Source organism: Sebastes fasciatus, chromosome 1, assembly GCF_043250625.1.
Source record: "Sebastes fasciatus isolate fSebFas1 chromosome 1, fSebFas1.pri, whole genome shotgun sequence".
Classification (NCBI taxonomy): domain Eukaryota; kingdom Metazoa; phylum Chordata; class Actinopteri; order Perciformes; family Sebastidae; genus Sebastes; species Sebastes fasciatus.
The window spans coordinates 14,819,232-14,834,584 of NC_133795.1; the positions used below are offsets into that span (position 1 = coordinate 14,819,232).

At 39.3% G+C, this 15,353-nt stretch overlaps 2 protein-coding genes across 3 annotated transcripts; one reads left to right on the plus strand and one right to left on the minus strand.

The window, feature by feature from the left end:
* Positions 1-2,398: 2,398 nt before the first annotated feature.
* sys1 (SYS1 golgi trafficking protein) lies at positions 2,399-8,081 on the minus strand. The gene is made up of 4 exons (XM_074631419.1): positions 7,923-8,081; positions 5,597-5,859; positions 5,434-5,501; positions 2,399-4,854 (listed from the first exon to the last, which is right to left on the minus strand). Exons 2-4 carry the CDS (start codon positions 5,756-5,758, stop codon positions 4,614-4,616), a joined length of 471 nt encoding a protein of 156 aa, XP_074487520.1. The 5' UTR covers positions 5,759-5,859; positions 7,923-8,081; the 3' UTR covers positions 2,399-4,613.
* A 1,064-nt stretch (positions 8,082-9,145) lies between these two features.
* On the plus strand, positions 9,146-15,344 carry LOC141765391 (peroxisomal succinyl-coenzyme A thioesterase-like). Of its 2 annotated transcripts, XM_074631448.1 has the most exons (11): positions 9,147-9,476; positions 10,291-10,500; positions 10,706-10,805; positions 11,877-12,067; positions 12,158-12,333; positions 12,463-12,579; positions 12,781-12,866; positions 13,705-13,798; positions 13,929-14,009; positions 14,555-14,690; positions 14,797-15,344. In XM_074631448.1, the coding sequence occupies exons 1-11, from the start codon at positions 9,368-9,370 to the stop codon at positions 14,895-14,897; spliced, it is 1,401 nt and encodes a 466-aa protein (XP_074487549.1). In that variant the 5' UTR covers positions 9,147-9,367; the 3' UTR covers positions 14,898-15,344. The 2 variants fall into 2 exon arrangements, with proteins under 2 accessions (XP_074487556.1, XP_074487549.1); XM_074631455.1 differs by lacking the exon at positions 14,797-15,344 and having other exon boundaries at positions 9,146-9,476; positions 13,929-13,989.
* Positions 15,345-15,353: the final 9 nt, after the last annotated feature.

Below are 15,353 nucleotides of genomic sequence, written 5' to 3' on the forward strand. Positions count from 1 at the left end.
CCAATAAGCCATGTGAGATATCACCAATTGTAATGGTCTTTTAATAAATTAGTATTTAGGTGAAAATTTCCTTCACAGAAAACTGATGTTTTTACTGCAGTGGTCACATAGATTCAGAGCAAACTGAAAATGAATGAGCGAACGCATCGATTTGTTTTGTTTGTTTTCCAAAACTGTGTCACCATTTGCATATTTCCTTTAGTTCTGACGGTCCTCAAAGGCCTTATCAAAATATGGATGATTTCCTGAATATTTCCTGTCATCTCTTTGATCCCAAATGCATGATAACTTTAGTGACGGTGCTTCAGAATAATGTTGATTTTACCTTGGACAACATGTACAGTGGCATTGATCTGTGCATGAAGTTAGCCTATAAGTCCTCAGTGTTTCAGCAGATTCATTATCCGCCCACCTCCACCTCCCATAGCATGTTTGTTCTAGTTGTTTCTATTTATTTCATGCTCGCATTACGTCATCCATTGTGTGTCTGGTGGTGAGAACACAAAAAAAAAACAGTTGTGATGTCCTCAAAGCATGAGCAATATGTACGGTCACTTCTTAAAGAGAGGACTCTTATCCCTTCGTATGCTGTTGAAGAAAGCATGAAAATGATTGTGTTATCATAAACATTATACCATAAAGAGATGAACCCAGTTTAAACATGGAAAGAACTTCTGAATGTAAAAACCTGTTCAGTACTCATGTGTTTTTTTTCCTCAGTTTACTGATAGAGAAGCACACTATTTACAAGACTGTATAAAGCAATATATGGCAAAGTAATGTGTTTGTAATAATAAAGCACCACGTTTAAAACATACAGAGTGTGTGTGTGTATGTGTGTGTGTGTGTGTGTGTGTGTATCACCTTCAGCTAAATAAAGGATAGTAAAGATCTAGAAACACAAAGTGGTGAAATAGAGGAGGCTCTAATCGGCGCAGTAAATCCTCTGCTGTACGACTCACTTACTACACAGTTTCTGTTTTTAGCCCTCCCTGAAGCAAAGTGTTGGTAATGAGGATCGCAACCAGTGGTTTTCAACTCGTTAGTGCTTCTACCATCTGCTTCTCTCCACCTGGACACTTCCAGAAGAGGCAGTGGTTGGAGAAAATGAGGGATCAGGGCCCGGGGTGGAATCCTTTCAGAGAGCTAAAGACACGCGTGTGGTGTGGTCCCTCATTAGAAGACCGAAAACAGTCTCGTATGTATTCACAAACAAATGTCAAGTTATGTAACTCATAAAACGTAATGCACAAATAAATGCAGAGTGATTTGTATCTGTAACTCTCTATCTGTGCCTCTAATTTACAACTCGTATATCATCATTTGTACGTCAACTTATTTCAAAGGGAAAGGTGGGCGGTAGCTCAGTGGGTAGGTCCATTAACCACAAGGTTGAGGTTCGATCCCTGGCTCTGTTCCTGTCTGCATGTTGAAGTGTCCTTGAGCGAGACACTGAACCCCAAGTTGCTCCCCGGGTGCTTTACAGCAGCTCACTTTACATCCTAAAGACGGGTTAAATGCAAAGGTCAAATTTCATGTATGACGAATCTAACAAAGGTTTCTTTTTCAGTTTAAAGGTATAATATGTAACCGTTGTCGGTTGCTTTTTGTAAACACACGGCATTCAAAGTTGGCCACACCTCCACCACTCTTCAACTAGCCGAGAGGGAGAGAGAGCAGCTATGGTCGAGCGAGGTATAGAGTGACTGAAGAGAGAGAGCGGCGTTAGTGAGAACAAAGCAGCGAATCAGAGAAATAAAAAGCTATTTTCTGATTGTTTCCGGCGGTTACATTCTAAAACACAAATAAACACAACTAACTCCGCATAACCCCGCGGGAAGGTGCCAAGTTGCCGGATTTTGAATGAATGCAGGCTTCCTGTCTGCTGGCTATGGCTCAGCGCTGCTCTTTCGTCAAACTACAGACACACACACTGATCATAGCTGCACTCACAGCACAGAGAGGAGCAGCAGGATCACTGGAACACATGCACATAACACAACCCGTTATCATCCGTGAAATACGGCCACTTTATATGTGGAGACTTGAGCCTCGGTATCAGAAGCCGAGGTTTGTGACAAAGCGGCGGTATTGACCACCTGAACGGGCTGCACATCCTGTGTGCCGTTATTGGCTGGGGGGTTACACCCCCACGTGGGGAACAAAGCCACTTTGCAGACGCCCAGAAGCATCCCGAGTAAAGCAAAATAATAAGAAAAGAGAAAATACAGGCAGAGGGCTGCAGGGTCTCTGCAGAAACAGACTCCGCCACACATTTCTAGCGGGGCATAAGTGATGATTGAGAGGGATTATTTTTGTATAAAGCTATACTTTGGTTTCAGTTCATTCTTACATATTAAACCTTTAAGAAATATATCTGTGAATCTACTTGTATGGATTCTTTTGAGACCGTTTTACCGTGCTTTATTAAACAGCATATGCACAAAAGCACTTGCATTGTACCACAATTCCTTGATGTTGGTGCCAACACCCTCCTGTATTTAAATGTTCAGAGAGGAGGAAAACATATGTACACCTCATCTTTGATGTTTCTGCACTAGAAACAAGAATTTAATCACATGAATAGGTCCATCTCTCCAGTTCTTTGTATTTAAATACATTATAAAGTTTGTGTTAAAGAATACAAAGCTGGCATTGCATGTGAAAACTTTCAGAGCAGCCGTCACAAGAAATGATCCAATAGTAGGGGACACTGGCTTAGAAAGAGTCGTCATGGGTTTGAACACAACTTAAAGGAATAGTTTGACATTTTGGGATATAACGCTTATGTGCTTTCTTGCCGAGAGTTAGAGGAGAGGATTGATACCAGTCTCATGTTTACGCAAATACAGTCGGTTAGCTTAGCTTACCATAAAAAACTGGAAATAGGGAGGAAACAGCTAAAGAGAAGTTGGGGTTGCCAACAGGACTCCAGGATAACACTGCTCCCAGCAAAGAAATAGTTGTGCACGTAACCCCGGTAGAACCACAACTTTTCATTTTTACGCTTGAGTTTTAATCGGCCGAGAAATGTGTTAATTAGTGAACTAGTAAAAGTAACAATAAAAGTAATTAGTGAAGTAGTAAAAAGGTGCTGAGTTTAATTTCTTTACCTTTGGACCTTCTCATCTAACTATCAGCAAGAAAGCGGACAAATGTATTTCCCAATAATGTACAACTATTGTACAACTTTTAAATATCAACCTCTGCAGCATAATGATGTACTTACACTACACTTTAGAAATCTGATTTCAAAACCAGACACGGCATAGTCTGCACTATCAAGGCTGCAAAGGTTTGATCCAACAGTCACCACACAGAATTAAAAGATACCCGTATGCGTCACAGGACCTGTAATACTCGAGTAATACGCCGTTAATTTAGACAGTCTTAAAAGCCATCGTTAAATGAGAAAGCTGAAAGTATTCCAGAAACCACCAGTACTGCACATTTCAGTGCTTTTCACGTCATGTCCCCACAAACAGTAATAGTGTTTTCAGAAACACAGACAGTCTGCTGTCAGAACACAGCTGGTGTCTGACAATCTGTCCCCAAAGTGGCCCCCATGTCTGCATAATACATCATGACATAAAGAGACGGAAACAAACAACGCTAGCTGTGCAACACGCTTGACAGGAAAGGCCTGAAAACCAAGCATTTTGAGACTGAATGTACAAACTTAATCCAGAAAGGTAAAAAATAAAACAGATTTTATATATTCTGATTAATGATGTGTTGAGATTATAAAGCAGAAAACTCTTTCCCACATTTGGATTTACACAATGATTGATTACTGTGTCAGAAAACGATAGCATACCTGTTTGAACTTGTTACCCAACATTTAAATTTAAAGATGCAGCTGTAAGGAAACATGATAAAAGCTTTGTGTAGGTCATTTTGTACATTGGCATCTCTAAACTGTAGCGAGGTGTAAATGGAACATTTTCATTTCAAAATATCCTGGTACATGATGGTCATGTTTGTTTGCCAACCCATCCAGCTTGTAATTATACCAACACAAGAGAGAGAGAGAGAGAGAGAGAGAGAGAGAGAGAGAGAGAGAGAGAGAGAGAGAGAGAGAGAGAGAGAGAGAGAGAGAGAGAGAGAGAGAGAGAGAGAGAGAGAGAGTCCCTGTTGCTCTTCTGCTGTTTTTTAAGACAGTTTGTATTTGCTCTGAAGTTTCAATTTGTCATTTGAAGATGAGCACAAAAAAGAAGAAATATCGCAAATCTTAAAACGAGGGAATGGGGATGCTCGTGCTAATGTACTTAAAATGAGCACAAAGATTTACTAAGAATAAAATGTATTGTCATTCGGTTCAGAGAAAGGTGTAAACTGATGTCTGCTTTTATAAGCAATAAAACATGTATCTTAATATGCTACAGAGTTAATACTGTCCAACATTTAGCGGCAGCTATGAATAAATAGATCAGTTCATCTGGTGTATCACTTGAAGAGGAGACGGATGACAATCCAACATCTATGCTGATGGAGGTTCATGCTCCATTTCTTTTGCAAGCAGTGAAAAAACCTCCTCTGAGCGAGTTCCTCGGGGGTTAACCGTCCACAGATGTTCAGCTTGGTGTCAAAAAAAAATTATAAAAAAAAAAAAATCACAGGTTAGATTTGGGTCCACTATTGACTGGAATGGCCCTGAGCTCAGTCCGCATGCACAAGTACTCTCCGATTACAGCCATCAAGGCCATGCAGGCTATATTGACGAGCCACCAGGACAAGGCAGCTGGAAGATGAGCATTATAGATCCAGCAGCCGATCATATGGAAGAAGTGTACGGTGACTGTGAAGTCCAGGCACTGTTTCCCCCGACGGATGAAGAACCACAGACCGATGGCGCTGCAGGAATAATGACACAGACAAATTACGTTATCAGCCGTGCTCATTTATGTTGCAGATACAAAGATACTCCTGCAAAGTTATAAATGTTCCAGTCTTCTATCTATTATTTATGAACCGGGAAGACCTCTCCGATCCTCTGGTTCTTCTCTTTTAGTTGTTCCACAAAGCAGAACAAAAAGATTTGGCGATGCTGCTTTAAGCCAGAGGTCCTTCCAGAGGATCTAAGAGGACCTGAAAATATTGATATTTTTAAACGTGGACTATTTTACTTATTTTGTTTTATCAACATTTTACTACTTTGTGTAACTGTTGATCATTATGACATTTGTCAATTTATTTGTAAATCGCTTGTAAAGCACTTTGAAGTGCATTTGATTTTTTCAAAAGGTGCTATATAAATAAAGTTTGACTGATTGACTGATTTATTTTATTTTTATGTAAATAAATATCTTCTCAAATAGTGTTTAGTCCCGCTGGTGGAGATCCTTCAGTTGTGCAGGTGTGAATAAATCCATTTTCGTTTCACACTTCTCATCTCTTTGGATGTACAGAGGAAAAATGGAAGAAATTACTTACCAGGTGAGAGAGTTCAAGATGAATGCCATCATTGAGAGCCTGCCCTGCATTGTTGCAAAACCAAGGACCTGCCGAAGCAGAGGAAGATTTAAATACCATTTCAGAAGTCTACAAATGTGTCACAAACGTACATCACACAGCTGGCAGAGATTTTATAACTTACTTCATAGCTGAAGATCTGGTCCAGTGACCGACTAGTTTGCACCAGACTGTCCACTCCAGCTAACCACAGGCCCAAGAAGCTGTAGTAGATGCACTGCATCAACACAATCTGACTCACAATGAGGACCGGGTCCCAGATGTAGCTACGGAAGCTACTGGCCATTGTGGACTGATGTTACACGTACAGGTCCAAATGATGTTAACAGCTGGCCCCAACTGTTACCAGCTGGGCCATCCAGTTTGACCTGCGTGTGATTTCAAAATCTGAAACACAAAAAGTCACAGTATATTTAATGAAACGCATTAACACATTCATCTTGAGGTTTGAATCTTAGCCCAACAACTTTATTACAGAGAAATAGAACAATAACTGTTGGATAGTTATTTCAGTAAGAATACAGCCAACTGCACTGCTGTAAATTACTTCATGATCAGTTGTCTCCTTACCTGAACAGATGGAATAAAAATCATATGCTAAAATCAAAGGAACACAAATTTAAGGGTTGCATGAGGTAGAAGTTTGAAAACAAGGAAAGCTGAGTGCTGGAGCTCACAATGAGCTCTAATGTTTTGTTTTTTTCTTTAAAGGCAGTAATGTAATAACCTCTATCTGTTATGATGTGACGCTTTATACATAAATTGACTTGATTCTATTAGCTTGTAATTATTGTGTGACACTTAAACCTGCAGTAGGCAGAATATATTTGGCATCATTTGGCAAAACTACAGAGCACTGATCAAATATGAATCAATATTCTGTTGCTGTAATGACTATTTCTCCCTTCAAAAGTTGTCAGAAACATCTTGTAGTGTACTGTTTAGCTATAAAATGAGAAAGTGGTCTCCGGTTGGTGGGCGGTGCTTGGTATTTCCTCAACTGATCTCAACATGGCTGCCGGGTCAAAAACTTTCTCATTTTACAGCTAAACAATACACTACAATTTGTTTCTGAAAACATTTGAGGTGAGAATTAGGCATTACAGTAACAGAATATTGATTCATATTTGATCAGCGCTGCCTAGTTTGACCGTTTGATCGGAGTTCGCGAGTGATTGACAGCTGCTCAGAGACGGCAAGGCTCCAGTTACTACTGTCAGGACATAGTGACTGTTTTATAAAAATAACTTTTTTTAAATCATATTTTTCTCCATTTCTACCCACTGCTGCTTTAAGGCATTTTGTTCTTGGGGTATTTGGTGTGTGAAGAACATGTGATTAGTTTAAGCAGTACAAACAGTCCTTGTTTACCTTACAATAAGGATTGCTCCACAGACAGACTCAGGATATCCTTTGTACCCTGAGCCATCAAATTGTATTATTGGTCTGCAGGACAGATAATAAGACTAAGCTACTGGAGTTACCCTACACTATATTCATTTTTAACGGTCTCCTCTGCACTATATTCACTTTTTTAATTTTAATTAAATTTTTTAACAACAATTTTCTTCATCTCCTTGTATTTTTTATATCTGGTATATTTTTTTGTACTTTGTTCTACTAACTTTTTTACTGCCTTTTTACTAACATGTTTTGCACTATGGAACTGTGATGCTGGAAACTTGAATTTCCCTTGGGATCAATAAAGTTTCTATCTATCTATCTATCTATCTATCTATCTATCTATCTATGAGCAACTACTACTTATCATTATCAACAGGCCAGGAATGAAATCAATACATCTTATCCCTTTTTATCTTTTAAATATATTAAACTTTGAATACAGCTAAAAGGTAAAAATTAATTAATATTAAGATAGACAACAGAAAACGCTGTAACTGAAAACATAAGTTACTACAAACATCTGCCTCTCTATGACAACATCTGGTTCAGCTCAGATCTCAGTGAAATAGCAGCTTTAGCTCCCACTGGGTGCTACAGTATATTGCTCAAGCTCAGTAACACCTCATGTGATAACATCATAAGGAAGTGAAGCGTCCATTCAATGTACATGAAACACCTGGAGTAAAGTAGCCTTGACTGTGTCACGTGTGCTTGTATTTAAAGCCCAGAGGAGGCTAACAGAGCAGCTAGCAGCTGTTCACCAACACAAACTCCACCATCAGCTAAATGATGACGTGATCTAGCACCTTTTAGCTGCTGACTACACTGCTCAAAGCCCACAGTGGTTCAAACAAACATATGAACGCAGATAGTTAACTAACTGTGTGTGTTAACCACATCACCAGCAGTGAGTGTATCTCTCTGGTCTAACGGTACGAGATGACCAACAAGTCACACACCATGCTAGCATGTTAGCATGTTAGCATGCTGGTTGTTTTCTTTACGAGCAGTCGTTTCAACACAACACACAGACAGCTGGTACAGACCTGAGAGCTGGATTACAGAGGTTTCAGGGTGCTGTGTTATATAAATGATGATCCCTTCAGGTTGTTTACTGTTTTATAAACTTTAGTCGCTCAGCCGGCGGCCTGTAGTCAGCTAGCTGAACCTGGTTAACAACACGGAAGTCACGACGGTGGACCCGGAAGGAAAACTTTAAAATATATTTTCTTTTCAATGTAAAATACCGTAGTTGTATTACTGAGACAATCTGTACTGATTTTCCAGCAAAAAAATTTTTTTTGAAAACAAATAAAAAATAAAATCCCCACCCTTAATTATATAATAGCTATAATTGTGCTTTCCACTCGTTTAATGCAAGCGCAACGTTTATTTTGAAATCCTTTCCGTTTTAGTTTCAGGACCGGAGGATGTAACAGTACTTTAAAATTGTGATAAATAAACAAATAAACAAATGAAATAAAAAGGCACATAATAATAAATATGTAATTTAAAACAAAAAATAAAAAATAAAAAAAAGATCTCTATATATATATGTATTTTATTTTTTAAAAACCACTATATCTATATCTATATATATCTATATCTATATCTATATCTATATCTATATCTATATCTCTCTATATATATATATATACACTCACCGGCCACTTTATTAGGCACACCTGTTTAATTGCTTGTTAACACAAATAGCTAATCAGCCAATCACATGGCAGCAACTCAATGCATTTAGGCATCTAGATAGACGTGGTGAAGACGACTTGCTGAAGTTCAAACCGAGCATCAGAATGGGGAAGAAAGGGGATTTAAGTGACTTTGAACATGGCATGGTTGTTATATATATATATATATATATATATATATATAGAGGCTACAAAATGTGGGGGAAATGTATTATTAGCCTACATATTGCATTCAGGCTGTTGTGAATTTTAATATAAAACATTTGATGAAAACTATAGTTTATGTTGGAGCACTATAGAATGAGGCAGATGAACATTTTTTTATTTTTTTCAGATTATCTGTGTCATGCACGACTGTGACTGATATAGTAACAGTTTTATAAAAATAAATGTGTCAGGACTTAATTGCGACCGAATATATTTATATTGTAGTATTGCTACTTTTAAGCTGAATATAATGTTTAGTATAATATAGTAAAAACCTGCAGGCATTTTTCAGGACTTAGCCAGTCATTCAGCAGCAGTGTATTGTTTTGTAACACAACACCAGGTTGGGGAGTTAAGCAGGACAAAGTCCGGGTTGATCGCCAAGAGAGGAGCAAGTACCCTAATCTTTGCATCAAAGTTAACCGTTCACCCTGGGATCAGTTGTCAGGTTTAGTACTTAACTCTGCACCTCCGTTGACTGGGAAGAAGAATCTTATTTCATGAAACAGACAAGGCACCGAAGTGTTTCATGCATTTGACTTCCATTCATTTCTTTCTATAGGGTAGACAGAAACACCGTAATGGTCAGAGGTCATGCAAATATGACGATGATACGACAGTTTATATCAAAGAAGATGATACCATGTGTCGGTGCACACAGGAGCCTGGCATGTTTGCATCGTGCTGTGGGTAAGAATGTTGTTCTTTGTTTTTAGGAGTTATTAGAGAGCTTGTGTGTGAGTTGAGCAGTGAAATCTACTTGAACTAAATGCGCTACTGTAATACTGCAGGGATTAACCTGCTGGCTTTTACACAAAGGTCTGATTGTATGTATATGTACAGTATGTGAACATCTGAGACTGTCAAATAATGATAAAACATTTTCTAGAAATCATACAAAAGTGAATTTTAGGATTCATATTTAGACTGATTTGCTCGTCTATAAAGAGGTAATCTTTCGGCACCATTTATCTTTATGACTGATTGCAAATGAGCAGCTTAAAAAAAACGTGTCAAGGTGTGATTTTGTCCTTTTTTTAAAGGATATTTGCACACATTTCAAGATATATATTTTTTTACATTCTTGCTATTGTCTCATGAATGCTGCACTTAAGTCAGTGAAAACAATCTGGCACACGTCTCTCCTCTTTGGCTATAGTTATGTAGACTTTGATGCAGAAACAGTAGTAAAGTGTAGTAACAGAGGGTGACTGAAGGTCAGGTCATGGTTGGTTAGGGATTTCATTCCCAGCTCCTCCTGTCCACATGTCACGTGATCTTCAGCTAGACTATGAACCTAATTGTCCCCGATAGGTGTGTATGTGCAGTAAGGACAATTGCTGTGGACAAAATCGTCTGCCAAATACGTGCAAACTGTTAAAATTTCTCCACATCAAGGTCTGTTTGATCTTGACATTAGAGCATTTTAAATATCTGCAATACCTCTTAGAGTTTATTTTGTAATACTTTAAAGTTCACATGTATATTTTTCTTCTACTCGCAGGTGGAGTTCGGTGGAAGAGCAGCTTTAGACAACCGCCCCTACTGTCAGCCGCTCCTGTTCGTGCGCTCATAGATGAACCGATCAGCATTAAAGGGCGGTTCCTGCCCCCACAGTGTCCCGTCACAGTGTGCGCACAAATGCAAAGTGATGATGGTGACCTGTGGGAAGCATTCGCCCATTATAATACAGATGCAGATGGCACCGTCAACTGTGAGTCACACTGAGTTTCGAAGTACCTATTGGATTTTATGTAATGCTTTTGTAATAATTATTACAAATGTAATGAATTAGCTTGTTACAACTTCTGAAAGAAAGCACATTGCACGATGTAACTTTTAGAAATCAGATTATTTGAAGCATTTAGACTTTTATGCAGGCAGTTAGTAATCTTCTCCCCTCTCTGTCTCCTCAATAGTGACCAGGGATCATTCAGTCGGGGGTTCATATTTGGGCTGTGAGCCGATGGGACTGTTCTGGGGTCTGCAGCCGGCTCCTGGTTCAAGAGAAGGTTTGAGGCAGGTGATGAAAACAAGCTCACTGAGAGCTCAAGAAAAACAGTTTGTGGCATCGAACCCAACTCTGAGCTGTCCTTCACAACTGTAGCAAAGCCCAACAACTCCACATAAACCCTGTTAGGCATCAGGCAGGCAGAACTAAACAGTCTATGATATAGGCATGAAACTCGAGACAATCTGACAGAGGGTTAGTGAATCTGGGCCGGTATATGAATGAGTGGCTGATGAGGATGATGAGGCCCAGGTGAGGACATGGGCGGGGAAGCTCAGGTGAGGGGAAGGAGGTGATTGCAGGGTAGATGAGGTTTAACAGGACGGCCCAGTTCCTAATTGATAGTTGATAGTTGATATAATAAATTATGGGGTTATAGCTGCTGATAGGGGTAAAAAATAATAAATATATGTTCAATTCTATCTATATATATATGAATAAATATACAATACTTTACAATCAAATGAACATGTCTACTGTTTTCTAGACTAGACAGGGGTACATTTGATCCTAAATACAATCTATTTACTTTAAATTGATAACGTCTGTATGGCAATAAAGTAGAATAAATTATATGTGTATCTTAGTTTGAGCAGTTTACGAGTAAATGTTTGTACCGGTAATCACATGGAACTGACATTGGAGCGTGTTCCATGACAAACACAAAACAGTTTTGCACGTCGTCAGTGAGGGCTGCTCGTTAAGTCGGCATCGATGCAGGCTCGCTGTTGGAGGATTTTATAACCCACTTCCAGTCCCTGCTAATTGGTTTGGAATGGAAAAGGAGTGGAAGTGGTTAAGCAGTGGGTGTAGAGGGTGGTTTGGAATTGGGCCGTAATGATGAAGGTGCACTCGTGACAGACTGACTACACAAATGCAACTCCCTCCAGCACCCACCCATCTTAGAATTTAGGTTAATTTGAATAAAATGTGATATCATATCAATATCAGCTCATGTCCATTTAAATATGTCTTGTTTAAGTCTCTGTGATGTTCACACAGACACTGACAAACGCTTCTCATTTTGGCAATAAGTGGTTGATGAGAGTTTTCTGACAGAAATGTTCTCTTTCTTACAGGCTGAGGAAAAGAAATGTAGAGACTCCATACGTAGTGCTCATGTCCTTACTGGAGGGCCACGTTTCACCCGGTGAGAGACAGCGCACCGAGCTGGCTGCTGTAACTACTGAGCGCTGGTACATGGCGCCAGGCGTGCAGAGAACTGAGATTCGCCAGGATGGAGTTGTGGGGACGTTGTTTTTGCCGCCTGGTGAGCACAAGTCTTGAAGCAATTACTCACAAATTTGAAGTGGACGGACTGTATCCTCTGAACAGCACCCACTGTACTGATTTCCTGCAGGCCCAGGCCCATTTCCAGCCATGTTGGACCTGTATGGAATGGGTGGAGGACTGATAGAGTACCGCGCCGCCCTTCTTGCATCCAGAGGCTATGCTAGCTTGTCCCTTGCCTACCTGGGGCACAAAGATTTGCCCGGCTCACGAAGCAGTATCAATGTTGGTGATTCATATTTCAAAGTAAGATAAGATGCTTTACAACGTAAAGTTTACGTTATACTTAATTTCTTTCTTTCTGCGTCAAAGCTCACATTTACTTTGATTATTTTGTCATTCCCTTAAAATGTCCTGTTTTTTCTGTTTGGACAGTCAGCGTTCCAGCTACTTCAAGAACATCGTCAGATCTGTGCCGACAGAATAGGGATCATAGGTCTCTCCTTTGGAGTCTACCTGGCTCTTCGGATTGCCACGCAGGATGGTGTCAAAGTATGTCAGAAAGGCCTTTCTCTGTCATCCATTTCTTAATCTACAGTTTGATCAACGCAGAGCTCCGTGTACATGAAAGATCACACCTGCTTGTTTAGAATGAAATATACTATATACCAAGCAATAGAAAGTTAATAATGACTTTTAATTCAGTTTGGTGAGTTCACATTGACTTTCGACAATGAATGTTCTCCCCTCCAGCCATCCTGCTTGATTTGTATCAACGGCCCCACAGGAAGTACCATCAAGCTCGCAGATGGAGAAGGCAGGACTGAATCAAATGACATGTAAATAAAGATGCAACTTGTAGGATTTTATTGGCAAGAAATCACTGTGGGATTATTGCAGGAATCCATCTAATCTGGTGGGGTTCAGTATCACGCGTGGTACTTAAAGCTGCAGTGGGAAGAAATGGAGCAAATATGATTAAAAAAAGTTATTCACAGACCGGAGGAAAACAACCAATCAGAGCCGAGATGGAGCCTGCCGTCTCTGAGCAGCTGTCAATCACTCGCGAACTCCAATCAAACGGTCAAACTAGGCAGCACTGATCAAATATGAATCAATATTCTGTTACTGTAATGCCTATTTCTATCCTCAGATGTTTTCAGAAACATCTTGTAGTGTACTGTTTAGCTGTAAAATGAGAAAGTTTTTGACCCGGTAGTCATGTTGAGATCAGCTGAGGAAATACCAAGCACCGCCCACCAATCAGAGCACAGCCAATAGGAACGCTCTCTCTCTCTGAAATGACCTGTGATTGGCCAAAGTCTCCTGTCGCAGGCTAGATGTTTTAAAGCCTGAAAACAGAGCCATGAGGAGGTGCAGAAGTCTAGTTTTCTCTCAGAACACTTGAATTACAATATGCTGAAAGGTTATTATGGAATTTTTGCCCAATGATTCCAAAAACATTCTGCCTACTGCAGGTTTAAGCATATAGACTAAAGTACTAGTTTTAGTCTTACAGATAAAGCAGGGCATTGTTGATTTAATTGTCTTATTCTATTGAGATCTACTAAAATAGACTTTATGAATTTGAGAGATAGAAAATGTGAATCACAAAGGCTGTTTTCAACAAAGACTGATTATAAGTTGTGTTTTTTCTCTGTTAACTTGTCCTGTTAGCGACGAGAAATTTTGGATGTTCGATGGTCAAGGCAATGTGAGTTTCAGATCCGTCTCCTTGCCTGAAAACCTTCCCCCTGAGAACAACGTGAAGGTAAAGACCACAACACACATCTACACACTGTACACACTCATGCATACGAAATATCAAATCAATGTGAATATTGATATTTATAATCAATAAGACAAACTCAGCTCCAGAATGACATCTTGTGTTTTTGCAGATAGAGCACATCGCCTGTCCATTAGTGTACATAGTGGGTGAAGATGACCTGAGCGCTGCAAGTATGGAGAACGCAATCCTGGTAGACTGTCTCATTTTACTGATTTCTTCCAGTATTACAAATTATTGATGTTGGAAAGTATTTATTAGGTAGTCCTTGATAAATAGTCAGTGCAATCCATATTGGATAGGGTTTTGTTATGTGTGGTATCTGTTAAGTCAAACATTTGAGCAGTCTTGACTATATTTAGTTTGATAAGGAAAACATTTGGTCTTAAGTCTTGAAATTTAGTGTGGCCATACTCTGGGTATCTAGCAGTACAGCTTCACACATGAAAAATCACACTTTTATTAATAGTCAAGGTAAATATTTAAAAAAATAGAAGAAATGCTGAAATTGTTGTTTATTAAATGTTTTCCATGTGAAATATTTTTAAATTGCATATGTGTGCATATCTTTGATATTCAACTTGTTATGAGTTCATAGATACCGAATACTTGATTGTCTAGTATTTTGGGCACATGGGACTACTGTTTTTTCTTAAAATATAATGGAGTCTATTGCAAAAGCAATAGTCTCATCATGTGCCTGAATACTAGATATAACGCTGTTTTATTGGTCATCAGATTGAGGAGACCCTGAGGGCTGCAGGTAAATCCCACCTCTACACCTGCTTGTCGTACCCCGGTGCCGGACACCTGATTGAACCGCCCTACACACCAAATTCAAGAGAGTCCCTGTGGAGGGTCAAACCAACAAAATGTGAGCGCTATCCCAGAGCCAAATCCTATTTTATACTACTTCTGTAATATAGAATATGTAACTATTATAATAATCATAATGCTGCCCTGTTTTATTTCTCCTGCAGTGATAACTCGGTGGGGAGGTCACCCTGCACCCCACGCTGCTGCCCAGGAGGATAGCTGGAAGAAGATCCTGGATTTTATGGAAAGTAATCTGAGACACTGAATTTGTGGTTTTAAATTCAGGAACTGAGGGAGACTTTTTTTTTTTTTTTAGATGTAATGGACCTCCTAGAACTTGTGTGTAACAAACACTCACTCCTTCATATTTAGCAGGCTTCAGATTCTCCAAAAGGGAACGCTGTTTGCAGGTTTAATGTTGCTGCTGTTACTTCTCTTGCCAAATTTCTGCACAGGTCACACTGGAACTGTACATTCAGAAATGCAGGTGCGGCTCTGCAGTTGTACGAAGTTGGCTGTCTGGTTTCAGGTGCTCTACGTCACTGACATGGATTGCCCTCGTAGAAAATGTCTGGTTCTTTGTGCGTTGTCATCATATATGCATTTTTTTTTATACAACAACTTTTATAATACTAAACATGTAACAAAGATTTGTTAAAAAGAAAATGGTCAAAATCTTCTCAAGACACCGTAAAAAAAAATTCAGACACTCTTTTTCTAT

Excerpts from the sequence above, each read along its gene's own strand:
- sys1 (XM_074631419.1), bottom strand. The coding sequence starts at position 5,758 with ATGGCCAGTAGCTTCCGTAGCTACATCTGGGACCCGGTCCTCATTGTG. Across the intron at positions 5,502-5,596 it reads ACCAGATCTTCAGCTATGAA|GTCCTTGGTTTTGCAACAAT; the intron begins GTAAGTTATAAA and ends CTGCTTCGGCAG. Across the intron at positions 4,855-5,433 it reads ATCTTGAACTCTCTCACCTG|CGCCATCGGTCTGTGGTTCT; the intron begins GTAAGTAATTTC and ends TTATTCCTGCAG.
- LOC141765391 (XM_074631448.1), top strand. The coding sequence starts at position 9,368 with ATGGTCAGAGGTCATGCAAATATGACGATGATACGACAGTTTATATCA. Across the intron at positions 9,477-10,290 it reads ATGTTTGCATCGTGCTGTGG|GTGGAGTTCGGTGGAAGAGC; the intron begins GTAAGAATGTTG and ends TTCTACTCGCAG. Across the intron at positions 10,501-10,705 it reads TGCAGATGGCACCGTCAACT|TGACCAGGGATCATTCAGTC; the intron begins GTGAGTCACACT and ends TCTCCTCAATAG.